Source organism: Microcaecilia unicolor, chromosome 1 (assembly GCF_901765095.1).
Source record: "Microcaecilia unicolor chromosome 1, aMicUni1.1, whole genome shotgun sequence".
Classification (NCBI taxonomy): domain Eukaryota; kingdom Metazoa; phylum Chordata; class Amphibia; order Gymnophiona; family Siphonopidae; genus Microcaecilia; species Microcaecilia unicolor.
In genome coordinates, this window is record NC_044031.1 from 169,944,636 (window position 1) to 169,960,427 (window position 15,792).

Genomic DNA, 15,792 nt, shown 5'->3' on the forward strand with positions numbered 1-15,792 from the left:
ATTTATATAGATACTAGTAAAAAAGGCCCGTTTCTGACACAAATGAAACGGGCGCTAGCAAGGTTTTCCTCGGAGTGTGTGTGTTTGGGAGAGTGTATGTGAGAGTGAGTGTTTGAGAGTCAGAGTGAAAGTGTGAGTCCAATCCATGCTCCTCTGTCACCTGGCCCCTCCATTCATCCCTATCCAGCAATTCCGCTGTCTCCCTGAGGCCTGCCCTGCAATCCATATGCATCCATGGCCATCTGTCCCTTCCATTCATCCGTATCCAGCAATTCCCCTCTCCATGAGTCCTGCCCTTCCAATCCATGCTCCTTTGTCACCTGGCCCCTCCAGTTTTCCCTATCCAGCATTTCCCCTCTCTGCCTGAGGCCTGCCCTGCAATCCATATCCATCCATGGCCATCTGTCCCCTCCATTCATCCCTATCCAGCAATTCCCCTCTCCCTGAGTCCTGCCCTTCCAATCCATGCTCCTCTTTCACCTGGCCCCTCCATTCATCCCTATCCAGCAATTCCCCTCTCTGCCTGAGGCCTGCCCTGCAATCCATATGCATCCATGCCCATCTGTGCCCTCCATTCATCCCTATCCAGCAATTCCCCTCTCCCTGAGTCCTGCCCTTCCAATCCATGCCCATCCATGCTCGTCTGTCACCTGGCCCCTCCATTTTTCCCTATCCAGCATTTCCCCTCTCTGCCTGAGGCCTGCCCTGCAATCCATATCCATCCATGCCCATCTGTCCCCTCTATTCATCCCTATCCAGCAATTTCCCTCTCTCCCTGAGTCCTGCCCTCCCAATCCATGCCCATCCATGCTCCTCTGTCCCCTGCCCCCTCCATTCATCCCTTTCCAGCAATTGCCCTCTCTCCCTGAGCCTTGCCCTCCCAATCCATGCCCATCCATGCTCCTCTGTCCCCTGCCGCCTCCATTCATCCTTTTCCAGCAAGTCCCCTGTCTCCCTTCCATGACCCCCCCTTGCATCCATGCTCCTCTCTCTCCCATGTCCCAGCCTGGGCCGCCCTCTTCTTCCCCCCCCCCCCCCCTTCGCATCCATGGTGTCGTTTCTCCCCTGCCCTCCCGCTCCCATTGTTTTTCTTTTGTGGCCACCCTCTTCGCTCCCCCCAACATGGTTTTTATTTTTTTTTCTTGTTTTTAAATGTACCTCGGTGGTTCCGGCAGCGAAGCGTCAGGGAAGGAGGCGGTGCTCCCGACGTCTAGGTTTCCCTTCGCTGTGTTCCGCCTTCTTTTGACGTCATCCTTGACGTCAAAAGAAGGCGGAACACAGCGAAGGGAAGGCTAGACGTTGAGAGCGCCGCCTCCTTCCCTGACGCTTCGCTGCCGAGCGTTGCGATTGGATGAGTGTCATTGCTCCGCCCTCGACGTCATCACGTTTGACGCGTGGGCGGGGCAGACACAATGCGATCTCACCCCCTTCACTTTTGGCTAACAGAGGCTTCATTCGAACGTTGGAGGTGCGTTTTATATAGAGAGATACTGTTCATTCAAGTCTCCCTTTCCACTAAGCGGCTACTATTCAGAGCTATTTAACCGAGCATGAGAGGCTGATCCCCTTTTAAATCGCTCTGTCTCAGTCTCTGATATGCAGGTGCACTTAACCAGAGAGTGCTGCTGAATTTCAGTGCAGACTACCATGGTACCCTCTTCTTAGTGCTAGGGTGGTCTGAGGGTAGACTCAGAAGTTACCTGGCCACCATTGATATTTGTTGCTGGTGTTCAGATAACTGTCCAGCCATGTAGGATCGCACAAATGGCTGTCCTGCTATGGTTCATAGTTATCCAGATGCTGGCACTGAATATTTGGCTGGTGTCCCAGATAATAATCGGTGGTGCCTGATATGGCTTGGCACTGAATATCCAGGTCTAATTCAGCCAGCCATGGCCCATGTTTATGAACAAGCTGCTGCGGGCTGGATATCTACCCCTAATATTGTAAACTGTTTGGTGCCAAGCACTTCGTTGCCTGCTGTATGTGCTTGATCTTGATTAATTGTTTGTTGTATCAGTGTTATGATGTATGTAGATTTGCTAATCTAGCATATTAACTGTAAAAGCCAGATTGAGATTTTTTCAGCCAGATCCTGGAGGCCCAAGCTTGGAGTTGGTAGTGGAGAGCAATATTGAATCATTCATACTCGCACTTCATTGCATCGCCATTTAGACCACTCTGCTACATAATGGAAAAAAAATACTACTTTGAGCTGCAGTCTCATTTCATTGATAATGAAAGCCATAGAAATAGCAGTTTGCTCTTAATATATGTATACATTGGTAGCATCTGTCAGGTGAATGTGGATGGTTGGTATATTTTTTTTTAGAAAACTTCTTAATATAATATGTATTTCATCCTAAGGGTAGCTAGTTTTCTGTCTTGCAAATCACCTGACTTGTTCCTACTTAGTCTTATCATTAGTGTGTGATTTGTTTTTAATGTGCAAAACAGGTGAGAGGGAAGGGAAAACCACAAATGCTTGAGCTGCAAATGTCTGCTTTTTGTTGTAGAATTCTTTAAGCTGTAGATTATCATAAAAAAAAATAAATGTTATTAACAGTGGCAGTATCTTTCAAAGAACTGCATATTTTTATTTTAGTTAAGTGATGTAACAGGTGATAAGGAATATGAAATGAGTTTGTGTTCGTGTCTGATCAGAATAAATTGCAAGGTAGAAAGTTACCACCTTTATTAATGTCTGATGGGAAAATGTTTCCTTTTTTTTCCAAACATATGTTTCCCTCCAGTGGTCTCACTATATGAACCCACTGTACAGTGCTGCTCAAATTGTATCTGTTCTTATAGTAATGTACACGGTGACCTCTTTGTTAAGCAAATATATACCTTTCAGCTCCCCATTACCTTGCTAGTCTGCAGTGGGCTTTATTGTATAATAACCCTGACATAAATTGGCATGCAGGTAGATTTATTAATTTTAATTAATTTGTTCTTTTAGCAGATCTGACCACTATTTTGTTTTGTTTGATTTGTGAGGTTTTTTTTTTCTGTGACGTAGTTTTCTTTTCCACTAGGTGTTTATTTGAATGGGAAAATCGTCTATGCCAGTGCCATTTCTTTTAAGTGGGCTTCCCTGTAGCTTATTTGCAAGACGTTATTCTTCATGTCATGGGAATACCAAAAGCATTTCTACTTCCAACAGATGAGATCAAGCAGTTTCTGAAAACTTCAGTTCAGATGCCCTGGAGGTGATTAAAACACTAAGGGGCCCTTTTACTAAACTATGTAAAGTATTTAATGTGTAGTTTAATGTGTGAAAATAGGCTATCATATGACTTATTCATGGGGTTTTTGAAGTAGTTCCCTGTTTCTGCTCGTTAAACAGCATGTTGCTGAATTTTTTTGGAAATTTTCTTTTAGTGGGCGAAGCATGGGCAGAGAAGTGTTAGCCATCTACGTTATTACACTTACTGTGTGCTGATTGGCTAACAACGCTGTTAACACAGGACCACATAGCACCTCCTAAATAGGATGTTGTGTGTGCCGCAGCGTGAACTCTCTGCAGGTTCCATACGCTAATAATGGTGGTATTAACGTACGACCTGCAATAAAAAAAAGGAGTGCCTCCAAAATTTGCGACACTAAATCTGGGCTTAGCGCACGGTAAAATTCTGCATTTCAATACATCAAGCCCAGATTCTAGTGTACTTAGTGTAAAAATCTGAGTAGCCTTGATGCATTCTTTTCTATTGGTGCTGCTTTTGTATTTTCCTACGCCAGTCAGTGCAGATATCAGCATACAGATATTTTGTTATTCATATACAGATGCCTGCAAGAAGCTCAAAATAGTCTAGAAGTGTTGTGTGAAATAAAAAGAATCCTGTTTGCAAATTAAGGAATTGTTTTGATAGATTTTAAATACTTCATGAAACTGATAGGTAGCTGTTTTTTTCTTTTTAGTTTCTCTTGCCTATTCCCATCTGACTTTACTCCTACCTTGACCCTCCAACTTTAAAATTAAAGACAGACAGATTCTTGTGTACACTCAGAAATGGCAGGTGTATACATATATATGTGTATATTGCACATATAAATGTGTGATTATTTTTACTTCCCTGTGCAAAACTGAGCACAGAATGTTATAGGGCCAACAGTCTTTCTCAAGTTCTTATAGCAGTCATACTTCTGAGATCATGACCTGTACAGAGCCTTAAATATTTATTTGTATCTGTTTAGTTAACTTTTTTTGTTGGGGAGAGTTGCTTTAATCTTCTTGTCTTTGAAGTTGCTGTTAATATCCCTTCTTAACCAGACAGAGCCTTAGTTAAGAACAGTCCTTTTCCCTAAACAATACCTGCAGTGGGGGATCTGCTGGAACAAATAGGCTGATTATATTTACTCCAAGTTAAATTTGGAAAGAAATTAAATTCTATTTGAAGAACTTACATGTGAATATTTTTGTACTTGTATGTTTGATTTTGGCTCTTAAAGAGCACATTGTAATATTTGGTCGTGTGGTTAGAGATTAAAGTCCATTGCTGTGAAACCTAATATTTCATTCCCAAGTTCAAATTCCATTGCTGCTGCTTGACCTAGAGCAAGTCACTTGACCTTTTGTGCTTAAGTCACATCCAGTCTCCTCCCTATCCTTAGCAGAGCTGTGTTTTTGCAGATGCTTCAGGCACAAGTGACTTAAAAGTCGGATGCTGCTGTGTCGTTAAAGCAAGAGTTATGCATAGATACAGCTGTGTGTAGTGTATTGCTTAGACAAAATATACAGTGTTTGATTTCAGGGTTTTTCACCTAATTGTGATTGCCTAGATAACGATTCAAATAAAACCAAAAACACATGTAAATGAGAAACCATCCTACCTATCCTTTAAGATATCAATCAGCCCATTATCAAGAACAGCAGCTATTTCTTGTTCCCTTGATTTCATCCAGCTTATAAACTGTGTTAGAAAAGAACTATATACTTATCTGTAGTTTATTTTTAAGTTAAAGGGTTTAATTTAGATGAATTAACATATACAAGAGCATCCTTTACTATCCTCATGAAAAAAATTACTCTTGATTATAGGCTTGGGTCGATAAATAATTGACTATTTTTAACCATAATTATCCTAGACATTATTCCTGGTAAGATTAAATGTAAATAATCATCACTAGATTTCTATCACTGTTCTTTTGAGATACCTGTTTTGTTTATACCATGTAATCTGTCCCCTTCCTCTTTCCTCTCCCCCAATCTGTTGGCTCATCCATAACTGCATACTACACGTGTCTGTACTGTTGTCTTCACTAGGATAGTGAATGAATATTTTTATAGGGTGACATCAAGAAATGAGCTGGTATGATGAACAACATTCCAGTTACTTAAGGAAGTGCTGACTTTCCTCCTCAGGGCTGAACTTCTGGCAGTGGAGGAGTGGCCTAGTGGTTAGGGTTGTGGACTTTGGTCCTGAGGAACTGAGTTCGATTCCCGGCACAGGCAGCTCCTTGTGACTCTGGGCAAGTCACTTAACCCTCTATTGCCTGCCGCATTGAGCCTGCCATGAGTGGGAAAGCGCGGGGTACAAAAAAAAAACCCACTTTCTAGCAAGCAGTTTAATAGGTGTTGCACTGCATTGTTCTGCTTATTCCAGACCTTACAGAACACATGGGGGCTCATAATCAAAAGGAAAAAAAACCTGCAAAAAATGACATAAGGGGTAGTGTTTCTCACATGAAAACATTTAAACCATATAATCAAACAAAAAACACCTGCTGAAGTCAATATTTACTGAAAGAAAAATGTTTTGAGAGTGGGCGTGTTGTGGGCATGACATGGACGGTATTACTTGATGTATTGTGGGGATTTTTTTTTTGTGATAAATGAATAGCAAAACAATTTCTTTTTGTCGGAAAGAAAAACGTCATGATTTAGACCTACTTTAAAAGTGACTAACTCAAGACCAAGCTGTCTTTGGTACCCACTTGTGATTTAGCTGAGTTGGAGAGGGGGAATTGTTGGTTTGTAAAAGAGTGGAGAGTCACTGAGTGGTGTGTTACCTTCTGTTCGTTTGCCCCAGTCTGAACCTTTTGACCCTCATATTCCTGCCTTGCCTCCTCTGTGTCTCACCTCTTCAAGTCCTTGCCCACACCTGCCAGCCCCCTCCAGCAATACCCATCCCTTGCTCTGTATCTTGGCCCCTTCACCTACCAAACCCTTACAGTCGCCAAACCCCCACACCTCTTATTCTACCTCTCAACCTGCTTGTCTTGGTCTTTCATTGTTCTTCTTTGTTCACTCCCAGTTTGTCACTGTGCCTTGTGTTGCTGCTGTTTTGTGAAGAATATTTTCTGGTGCTGGGAAAGTAAATACTGGTGGAGATGTGCACAGAAGTGTTACTGGGCTTAGTGGGTTGCACCTGTGGTGGTGGTACACCTTCATGTTAATCATAGATGTGCTGAATGCTATTATGGCTGACGATTTGCTGGAATCTAAATCGTAGTTAGCTGATGCTAGGGTCCACCTTAGGAGTTAGCACTCAAGAAAAAGATCTGGGTGTCATTGACAGTACGCTGAAATCTTCTGCCTATTGTGCAGCAGCAGCCAAAAGAACAAACAGGATGCTAGAAATTGTTAGGAAAGGGATGCAAAATAAGACCAAGAACATTATAATGCCTCTGTGTTGTTCCATGGTGCGACCTCATCTTGAGAATTGCATTCAATTCTGGTCGCTGTATCCCAAAAAAGATATAGTGGAATTAGAAAAGGTTCAAAGAACAACCAAAATGATAAAGGGATGGAACACCTCATATTAGGAAAGGCTGAAGAGGTTAGGGCTCTTCAGTTTGGAAAAGAGAAGACTGGGGTTTGGGGGAGGGGAGCATTGTCGAGGTCTATAAAATTCTGCGTAGTGTAGGATGAGTAAAAATGAATCTATTTTTTACTCTCTCAAAAAGTACAAAGACCAGGGGACACTTAATGAAACTGCATGGAAATACTTTTAAAACAAATAGGAGGAAATATTTTTTCACTGAGCAAATAGTTAAGTTTTGGAACTTGTTGCCGGAGACTGTGGTAACAGCAGTTAATATATCTGGGTTTAAAAAAGGTTTGGACAAGTTCCTGGAGGAAATCGTCCATAGTCTGCTGTCGAGACAGACATGGGGAAGCCACTGCTTGCCCTGGGATTGGTAACATGGAATGTTGCTACTATTTGGGTTTCTGCCAGGTACTTGGTCCTGGATTGGCCACTGTTGGAAGTAAGATACTGGGCTAAACGAACCATTGGTCTGACCCAATATGGCTATTCTGTTCTGGGCTGACTCTGGGGGGTTGTGTCATGACTTACAATGTCAGTTATGGCAGTGTCAGTTGCCCACTTAAGGTCAGCTTCCATTGAGGAGATTTGCAGAGCTGTGACGTGATCTTCAGTCCGCACATTTACATCTTATTACTGATTTGAGCAGAATGTCCAATGGTTCAGCTTGATCATACAGTTCTGCAGAATTTGTTTGGAATCTAGAATCCAGTTCCACCCTCCTAGCTTCATTTTGTTTCTGTTCCATGCTGCACCTTTACAACAGAAAATTTGTAATTATCTAGAGTTTAGTTCTAGTTGGCCTTGCTGTTGCAAGACCCTGTTGACCATTATTTTCGGTGAGTCTGGTAGCGAGGGATTCCTGTTCGTGGTAATCAGTTGTCCTTTGAGAAAATGAAGGTACTCACCTTTAGCAGATATTCTCCGAGGTCAGCAGGACACAGATTACCACATCCCTCCCACTTTCCTTTTGGAGTTGGATTCTCTTTGCTTTTTTATACAACTGCGGGTCCTGCTCGAGTTGGGAAGGCATGCTCATATGCACAGTCAAGCCTGCCAAAAGCTTCAAGAATCTTCTGAACTCTGGGCAGTGTCCATTCCGAGGCTGTGTGGGTGCCAGTGGAAGTTCATGTAGTTTGTGTTGTCATAATTGAATATTGCAATACCATGTTGGATTTAGAATTTCATATTTGCTATAGCTGTGTGCGTGCAGAGAGCTGACTTGGGATGTCTGGTCCCAAAAGTATTCTTTGGAATTATATTAGCATTATTACACTGTTGTAATTGCATATACTTCTAATATATGTCTAAATACTATTATTTTTAATATACATTGTGTAAAAATACAAGCAACCACTGTTAAATAATTTTGCATAATTTAGATTTTTTTTCATCACAGAGATTTTTTTGATCTATAATTCCCTGGGCTGTATTTAGTTTGAAGTATAATTAAAAAAACAAGCACAGTCCGCACACTCACTCACTTCTGAGGTTTCTTCTATCCTCCAGTCCAAGATATCAGTTACCACAACCTTCTTTTTCTGCCTTGGGGCAGATGCCCTTTTTAGCCCGTGCAACAGCAGCTGGGTCTCCTTCCAAGCTCATGGCAGTAACTGGGTGCTGTTTTATTTTTTGACCTGCTTGTGTGGCGGAGATCAGAGAAAGGATGCTGTAGTTATCCTAGCTCATATCAAAGGTCAGTGATGTCAGGCGTTCGATGATATACAGCAGTGAAACACTATTTATTCAGTTAAATAATTTTTGATGATGAGTTGGTCAGAGCAGGGATAGGCAAATTACATCTTTTCCGTACAAGCTGCTTGTTGTCATTTTGTGGCGTAGTTTTGTGTGTTATTTTGTGGTTAATATTTCATAAGCAGTAAGTGTACTGCGTAGAACTAAATAGAAAAAAAAATAAAAAGGAAAATAAAGACTGGAGTGACAGCCTTGAAGAATATTACCTTCTTTTAGTGTCTGATAAACTGTTGCAGGATTATACTAATAAGCATAAAAGATGGTGTGTGCAGAAGGCAGAGTAGAATTAAAGGTATTTGTATGAGGGGCTTTTAATGTTACATTCTGCTGTGAGATATAAAAACAAAAAGTGAGGAGAGTGGACGAGGATACCAATTAGTTTATTCATTCACATAAAAAATAACGTAATTAATATTACGTTATTTTTTATGTGAATGAATAAACTAATTGGTATCCTCGTCCACTCTCCTCTCTTTTTGTTTTTATATCTCACGGTTCCGTGAGGATTTTACCTCCTTTTTGTTTTGTTTTACATTCTGCTGTGAACCTTGGATAATGTGTTTAGGACAAAAACCAACCAAAGGAAGCCCAATAACATAAAATATCTTAACATAAAATTTACAGTTGCGTTACAGTAAATGTGTTGGGATTGGTGCTTCTTACTGGTATTCTGCTTTTGTGTGCCTTACATAACGTCTCTGCAGAAGAGCACTCTCCCTAGTACACTTTAGTGACCATCTACCATGAGATCTAATGATGTGCATAAGCTGTTAAATGAAGGTAAGAGCTGTCACTCAGTTAATGGCAAGTAATATCAATCCATCTGCTATCTTAACTTACAGCAGAATGTGTTTAGGATGGCTTCAAAAGTCATTTTTCAAGAAAAGAAATGGTGGCAAACTTTATGGTTTTGTGTTCCTGGTACATAGATAAAAGGGGGGGGGGGAGTGAGGTTTATAGGTAGTCGGTACAGAAGATAAGCATGTTTAAAGATCTACATTATTGAAAAATTAAGCCACTCTTTTTTGTATTTTCACTAACTATTTATCAATGTCTTCTTAAGGTGCTTCTTGATGCTTCAGAAACTATAAAGACTGAGGGTGATGAACTCAAGAAAGAGCATAAAGAGATGACTTCCAAAGTTCTTCAGCTGGAAGAAGATATTATGACTGTCACTCAGAAAGCAATAACAAAGGAAACAGAATTAGACAGGTACAGTAAGGTAGATATTCAGTGGGACAGCTAACTTACTGTATAAAGTTACATATATTCAGTTGACTGAAATGTATAAGGTGGTTGAATAATCACATTACATTTAAATTTAAATGGATAAAAGATCCAATTAGTTATACCCTCTGTATCTGTGGCCAAAGTAAGCTATACAAGTTTTATTTGAAAAATGACAATTTTGGCATTTTCTGCAGCCTATTTCCTTATCTACCCTTTGAACTGAAGTATATGAAGGTGGTTTACAGTAAAAGAATTGCAGAATACATACATGTTATAGCTAAAACACCACAATCCAAAACCCACTATTAATCTGTGATGATGTGAGGTGATTAGATAAATATATAATAATAATAAATTTTATTGTGATGGAGGAATCCTCATAGTGATAAATTATATAACATCCTTCAGATGTCTATCAATCCCATTATTTTAGAGTTTCCCTGACTACAAGAACACAACCTGGGAATAGACTGGGGCAACGGGGAGCTCACTGCCTGGAGTGAGTGTTGCCAACACCACTGTCTTGATCCCATGCTTTCAGCCATGACTGTGGCTGTCACGGAGATGGAGGCTCTGCAAGGACTACTTCAGGTATATGTGGCCTACGCCAATGTATGTTTCAAAAAACAAGCCCGGATTCGTTCCCTACATTGGGAGTATGACTGTCCTATTGAGCTTCAACCAGGCAAGATGCTGCCTCGGGGACAGGTTTACCCACTTGCCGTTCCGGAGACCCAAGCCACATCTGCTTATATTGCTGATAATCTGCAGAGGGGTTTCATTTGTCCATCCACTTCCCTGGCCAGAACAGGCTGCTTCTTTGAGGGGAAAAAGGATAGCACCCTATGTCCTTGCATCGACTATCGTGGATTCAATTCCATCACGATCAAGAATAATACCCGTTCCCTCTGATCTCTGAAATGTTCGATTGCCGACAAGGAGCCCACATTTTCAGCAAGCTGGACTTGAGGGGGGCGTACAACCTGATCTGCATTTTAGAGGGAGATGAATTGAAAATGGCCTTTAACACCAGGGATGGACACTACAAATATCTATTATGCCATTTGGATTCAGGCACCCCAACAGTTTTCCCAAATTTTGTGAATGACATCTTCCAGAATTTGTTACAAAATTGTGTCCTGGTGTATTTAGATGACATCTTTGATATTCTCCAAGACGCTTGCTCAACTCTGGGAACATGTTAAACAGGTCCTGCAATGCCTGCAGGATGATCACCTGTACACCAAATTAGAGAGGTACATCTTTGAGCAAAGTGAGCTAACTACCTTTCTTGGTCTATATTATATCTGACTGGGGCCTGAGGATGAATCCTGCTAAGCTCTCAGCCATTCGTGACTGGCCTTGCCTCCAGGGGCGATGAGACTTACAGTGGTTCCTGGGCTTCGCAAATTACTATTGTCAGTTTGTCAAGGACTGTTCTTCTATAGCCGCTCCCCTTAATACCTTGTCTGAAAGGGAAACTTATACCTAGGACTCTCCTGACGAGGCAGTATCGGCCTTCGATCTCCTGAAACAAGTGTTCATGACAGCCCCAGTACTCCATCATCATCCAGATCCAGAGAAGCCGTTCATGGAAGTTGATGCGTCTTCTACAGGGGCGGGCACTATCCTTCCTCAGTTGAACACTAAAAGTAAATTGTTACCTTGTACTTCTTCTGTAAGAAATTCTCGTCCACTGAGAAAAATTATACCATTGGTGATCGGGAACTATTGGCTATCAAGATGGCACTGGAGGAGTGGCATGTAAAGATCAATCACCAAGGTGGAGGAATGTGAAACACTACGGACAGTAGACAAAGTCGAGGAAGTAGTGTGACCAATAAAATGCTTCCATAAAACCATGAGGGGAGATGAAGGGAATCAAACACAGTATTTATTCATGAAAGACTCGACACGGCACTATGTTTTAGCAAAAGTGCCTGCTTCAGGATTATGAAGATAAAATACACAGAGTGCATAAAAACAATGATTGAGTGAATAGAGTCTAAAAGACAATACATTTAAGATAAAAGAAACGTATATTTAAAAAGATAAATAATAATAAATTCAAATTCATCATGGGTTTTACATTGAGAGCACAAAAATATAAAAATAATATATAACAAATGGATGTGCATTAAAAAATAGATATTTAAAACAATACTATAATTACATTGTACTTTAAAAGACCAGGAGGAAATGCATAGTACAATGTATACCGTATTTTTCGGACTATAAGACGCACTTTTTCCCCCCAGAATTTGGGAGGAAAATGGGGGGTGCGTCTTATAGTCCGAAGGTAGCGATTCCGGATCGCCCTCCCCCTGAGTTCGGGATCGCCCTCCCCTACTCACGTCAGCGATGTTCCCTGGTGGTCTAGTGACGTCGGGGCAGGAAAGAGCCCCCTCTTTCCTGCCCAGCGCGCTGCTCTCCGTCCTCCTCCGTCCTCCTGTATGCTGCCTGACGGTCTCGGCGAGATTCAAAATGGCCGCCGAGAGTCTCGGCGGCCATTTTGAATCTCGCCGAGACCGTCAGGCAGCATACAGGAGGACGGAGGAGGACGGAGAGCAGCGCGCTGGGCAGGAAAGAGGGGGCTCTTTCCTGCCCCGACGTCACTAGACCACCAGGGAACATCGCTGACGTGAGTAGGGGAGGGCGATCCCGAACTCGGACAAGACACACCGGAGCACCTAGGTTTTAGAGGAGGGAAAAAGGAAAAACTTTTTTTTCCTATTTCCCTCCTCTAAAACCTAGGTGCGTCTTATGGTCCGGTGCGTCTTATAGTCCGAAAAATACGGTACTAGCTAAGAGCAAACTCTGAAGGAGCAGAAAGTGATGACAAACATTAAAAAATGGATGCATAAAACAATATTATAAATACATTGTGCTTTAAAAAGACAAGGAGAGAATGCCTAGTACAAAAAATGCTTTAAAACATCCATAATATGATCATGGATTGTGTTGCACGTTGTTAAGAGAGCATATATCGTAAAATATTCCATTAGTTCTTATAGCTGAGGACAAACTCGGAAGGAGCAGAAAGTGATGACAAAAAACACTGACCTTATACAAATGAGTACACAAGATTGCCAGAAAGCTTTTCAAAAAAGTGTTTGGAATAGTTGTGAAGCAGTCTATAAACAGAAGACCATGTCTAGTCAGCCTTCACAGTGTATTAAAAAAAAGGGACCTAATGTAGTAGAGGAAGATAAAAAGCCTTGAAGGAACCGCTGGTGTGTGCCAATGGCAGAAAAAAAAACACAAGAAGAGAAGAACAGATTACTCGCAGTACTCATCAACAAGACAATTGTGCTGTTACCTTAAAAAAGACCTGTGAGTTTTTTAAGGTATACATTGTACTATGCATTTCCTCTTAGTCTTTTAAAGAACAATGTAATTATAATATTGTTTTAAGTATCTATTTTTAATGCACATCCATTTGTTTTATATTTTAGTGCTCTCAATGTAAAACCCATGATACATTTGAATTTATTATTATTTATCTTTTTAAAATGTTTCTTTTATCTTAAAATGTATTGTCTTTTTGACTCTATTTACTCAATCATTGTTTTTATGCACTTTATGTATTTTATCTTCAGACTCCTAAAACATGGTTCTGTCAAGTTTTTCATGAATAAATACTGTGTTTGATTTCCTTAGTCTCCCTCATGGTTTTTGGAAGCATTTTGTTGGTCACACTGGAGGAGTGGTGCCATCTTCTTGAGGGAGCTAAATATCCATTCACTATGACTACAGATCACAAGAACCTTCTGTACATACAGGAGGCCCATAGACTCAAACCCCACCAGGCCCAGTGTTTTCTTCCGGTTCGACTTTCGTCGAATCTTCCATCCAGCTGAGAAGCATGCACTGGCTAATGCCCTCTCCTGATCTGCGGAAGTTGTCGAACAGAGCCCCGACCTTCAGACCATCTTAGACCCCACAAGATCCAGGCAGCTGTTTCTATCGTGGCCCCCCCTCCCCGCCCCAGGGCAAGATGGTTGTGCCCAAGCAACTTCAGGACAAGTACTGAGGTGGGGGCATGAATCAAAGATTGCCGGTCACCCTGGAGTTCAGGGAACATTAGAGAACTCATTTCTTGAATGTATTGGTGACCTTGGTTAGAGAGATGTATGCAACTGTGTGACTTCATGCCCCATCTGTGCCCGTCACAAGTCACCTCACTCTCACCCGTGGGCGCTCCTCCAACCACTTTCAGCACCCTGGACTCGTATAACCATGGATTTCATCACAGACTGTCTGGAGTCTGATGGATTCACTACCATATGTGTCATTGTGGATCGGTTCTCTAAAATGGCCCACTTCATTCCCTTACCTGGATTAGAGACCTCTATGGGAATCCCGTAGGGACGGAAGCAGTTCTTGCGGGGTTCATGCAGGGGCGGAAACAGTTCTTGTGGGGTTCCCACGGGGAGGGAACCAGTTCCTGCAGGGTTCCCATGGAAGTGTAAGTGCACTTGTGCCAGCCTTTCACCTCCTGAGTACCAAGTTCTTTGAGTGCTGTCACCTTCTCCTTGCTTTAATAGCACAGATGCAGAAAATCTTCCATTAAGGAGATAGTAGAGACACAAATGGTGACAGAATTCAAAAAGGTGTAGGATGAACACAGAGGATCTCTAATTAGAAAATGGAAGGTATAAAAAAAAAAAAACCCTAATCTTAAATGGCTGCATGTGTGTGAATGTGTCCCTTAGATGGCGGTTCCAGCTGTGATAAACTAGGGCCGATACTGGGCAGACTTGTATGATCTGTGTCTCATATATGGCAGTTTGGTTTAGGATGGGCTTGAAAGGGTTTAGACAGCAACTTCAGTGGCTGCAACATGAGGACTGTGGTGGACAGACTTTTACGGTCTGTGTCCCACAAATGAGAAGACGAATAGGCTGGAGTGAGCTTCAGCAGCAACTCCAGCAGTTGGAACATAAGGATAGGGCCAGTCAGACTTCTGTGGTCTATGTCCCACAAACACCAAAGAAAGACCATAATCAAGTATATAATATCAGCGTTCATTGTTGATTTAATCATAAATTGATAATGTGTGACTGTTGGGCAAACTGGATGATGCGCACCCACTGTATAATTGTTTTTGAATACTGTTGTGAATATGTTTAGGTTTTTTTTTTTTTAGTGTATGTGATTTGTATCATATTTGTTTTGTGACTAGATGGGGTGATAAGTACCTGCATTGACTTTTAAAATGAAATTTTCTTTATATTCATCAGTCTAAAAGACAAGCTGAAAAAAGTAACTCTTGAGAAGGAACAACTAGAATGCCAGCTGAAGAATGAGAAGGATGAAAAGGAACTATACAAGGTAATTTTGTGATTGAATTCTGAAACGTTTTTGTGTGGACCCCTTAGAGATTAGTTTTGCGACTCTGGTTATTATACCCCTCTTAGATGGGGAAAAAACGGTGGCTTGTCCATTATCTTTTATGTTGTATTTAGACCTGAGGAAACTACCACTGAGGTTGAGAAATAGCCTGGTATTGAGCTTGGTGCTTGGAAATAGCACATGAGGGAGTGCCTTCCCGCCCGCCACGAGAGCACGGTTACCACAGTTCTTTTTCTATCACGGTGAAGAGGCTGTTTTTTTCAGTGTCTCTTCAAGGGTCTGGTCTGGAAGAGCTTTTTTGTGTCCTTTTTTTTTTTTTTTTTTTTTTTTTAAAGAACATTTTTCTTGTGCCCATGTTCGGGTCCTCTTTTTCCTCTTCCCTTATATTTTTAGATTTTTTTGTCCAGTTTTTATGTTTCCTTTGTTTTCCGAGTCACTAGGCCGCATTTAGGCCTTGACCGGCTGGGTTTTTTTCCTTTCTTTTTTTCTGGTTCCCTCCCCCTTTTTTCGGCACCATCGCTTCATTTGATTTGGCTGCATAAGTTTTTCCTTCCATGTCCACTCATGTTCCTAGTGTATTCAAGTGCTGTATCCAGTGCAATCGGACAGTCTCTAGTAAGGACACTCAGTGTTTAGGGCCTGACCATAGCTCTGCTGTGCCCTCTGTCTTCAGATGAAG

At 41.6% G+C, this 15,792-nt stretch overlaps 1 protein-coding gene across 1 annotated transcript in view; it reads left to right on the forward strand.

Annotated features, from left to right (window-relative positions):
• The window catches only part of TAX1BP1 (Tax1 binding protein 1), a 215,165-nt gene that overhangs the window by 71,338 nt on the left and 128,035 nt on the right, over positions 1-15,792 (forward strand). The window contains 2 exon segments of the mRNA XM_030202462.1: positions 9,592-9,740; positions 15,002-15,092. Of these exon segments, the coding sequence (XP_030058322.1) occupies positions 9,592-9,740; positions 15,002-15,092 (240 nt within the window).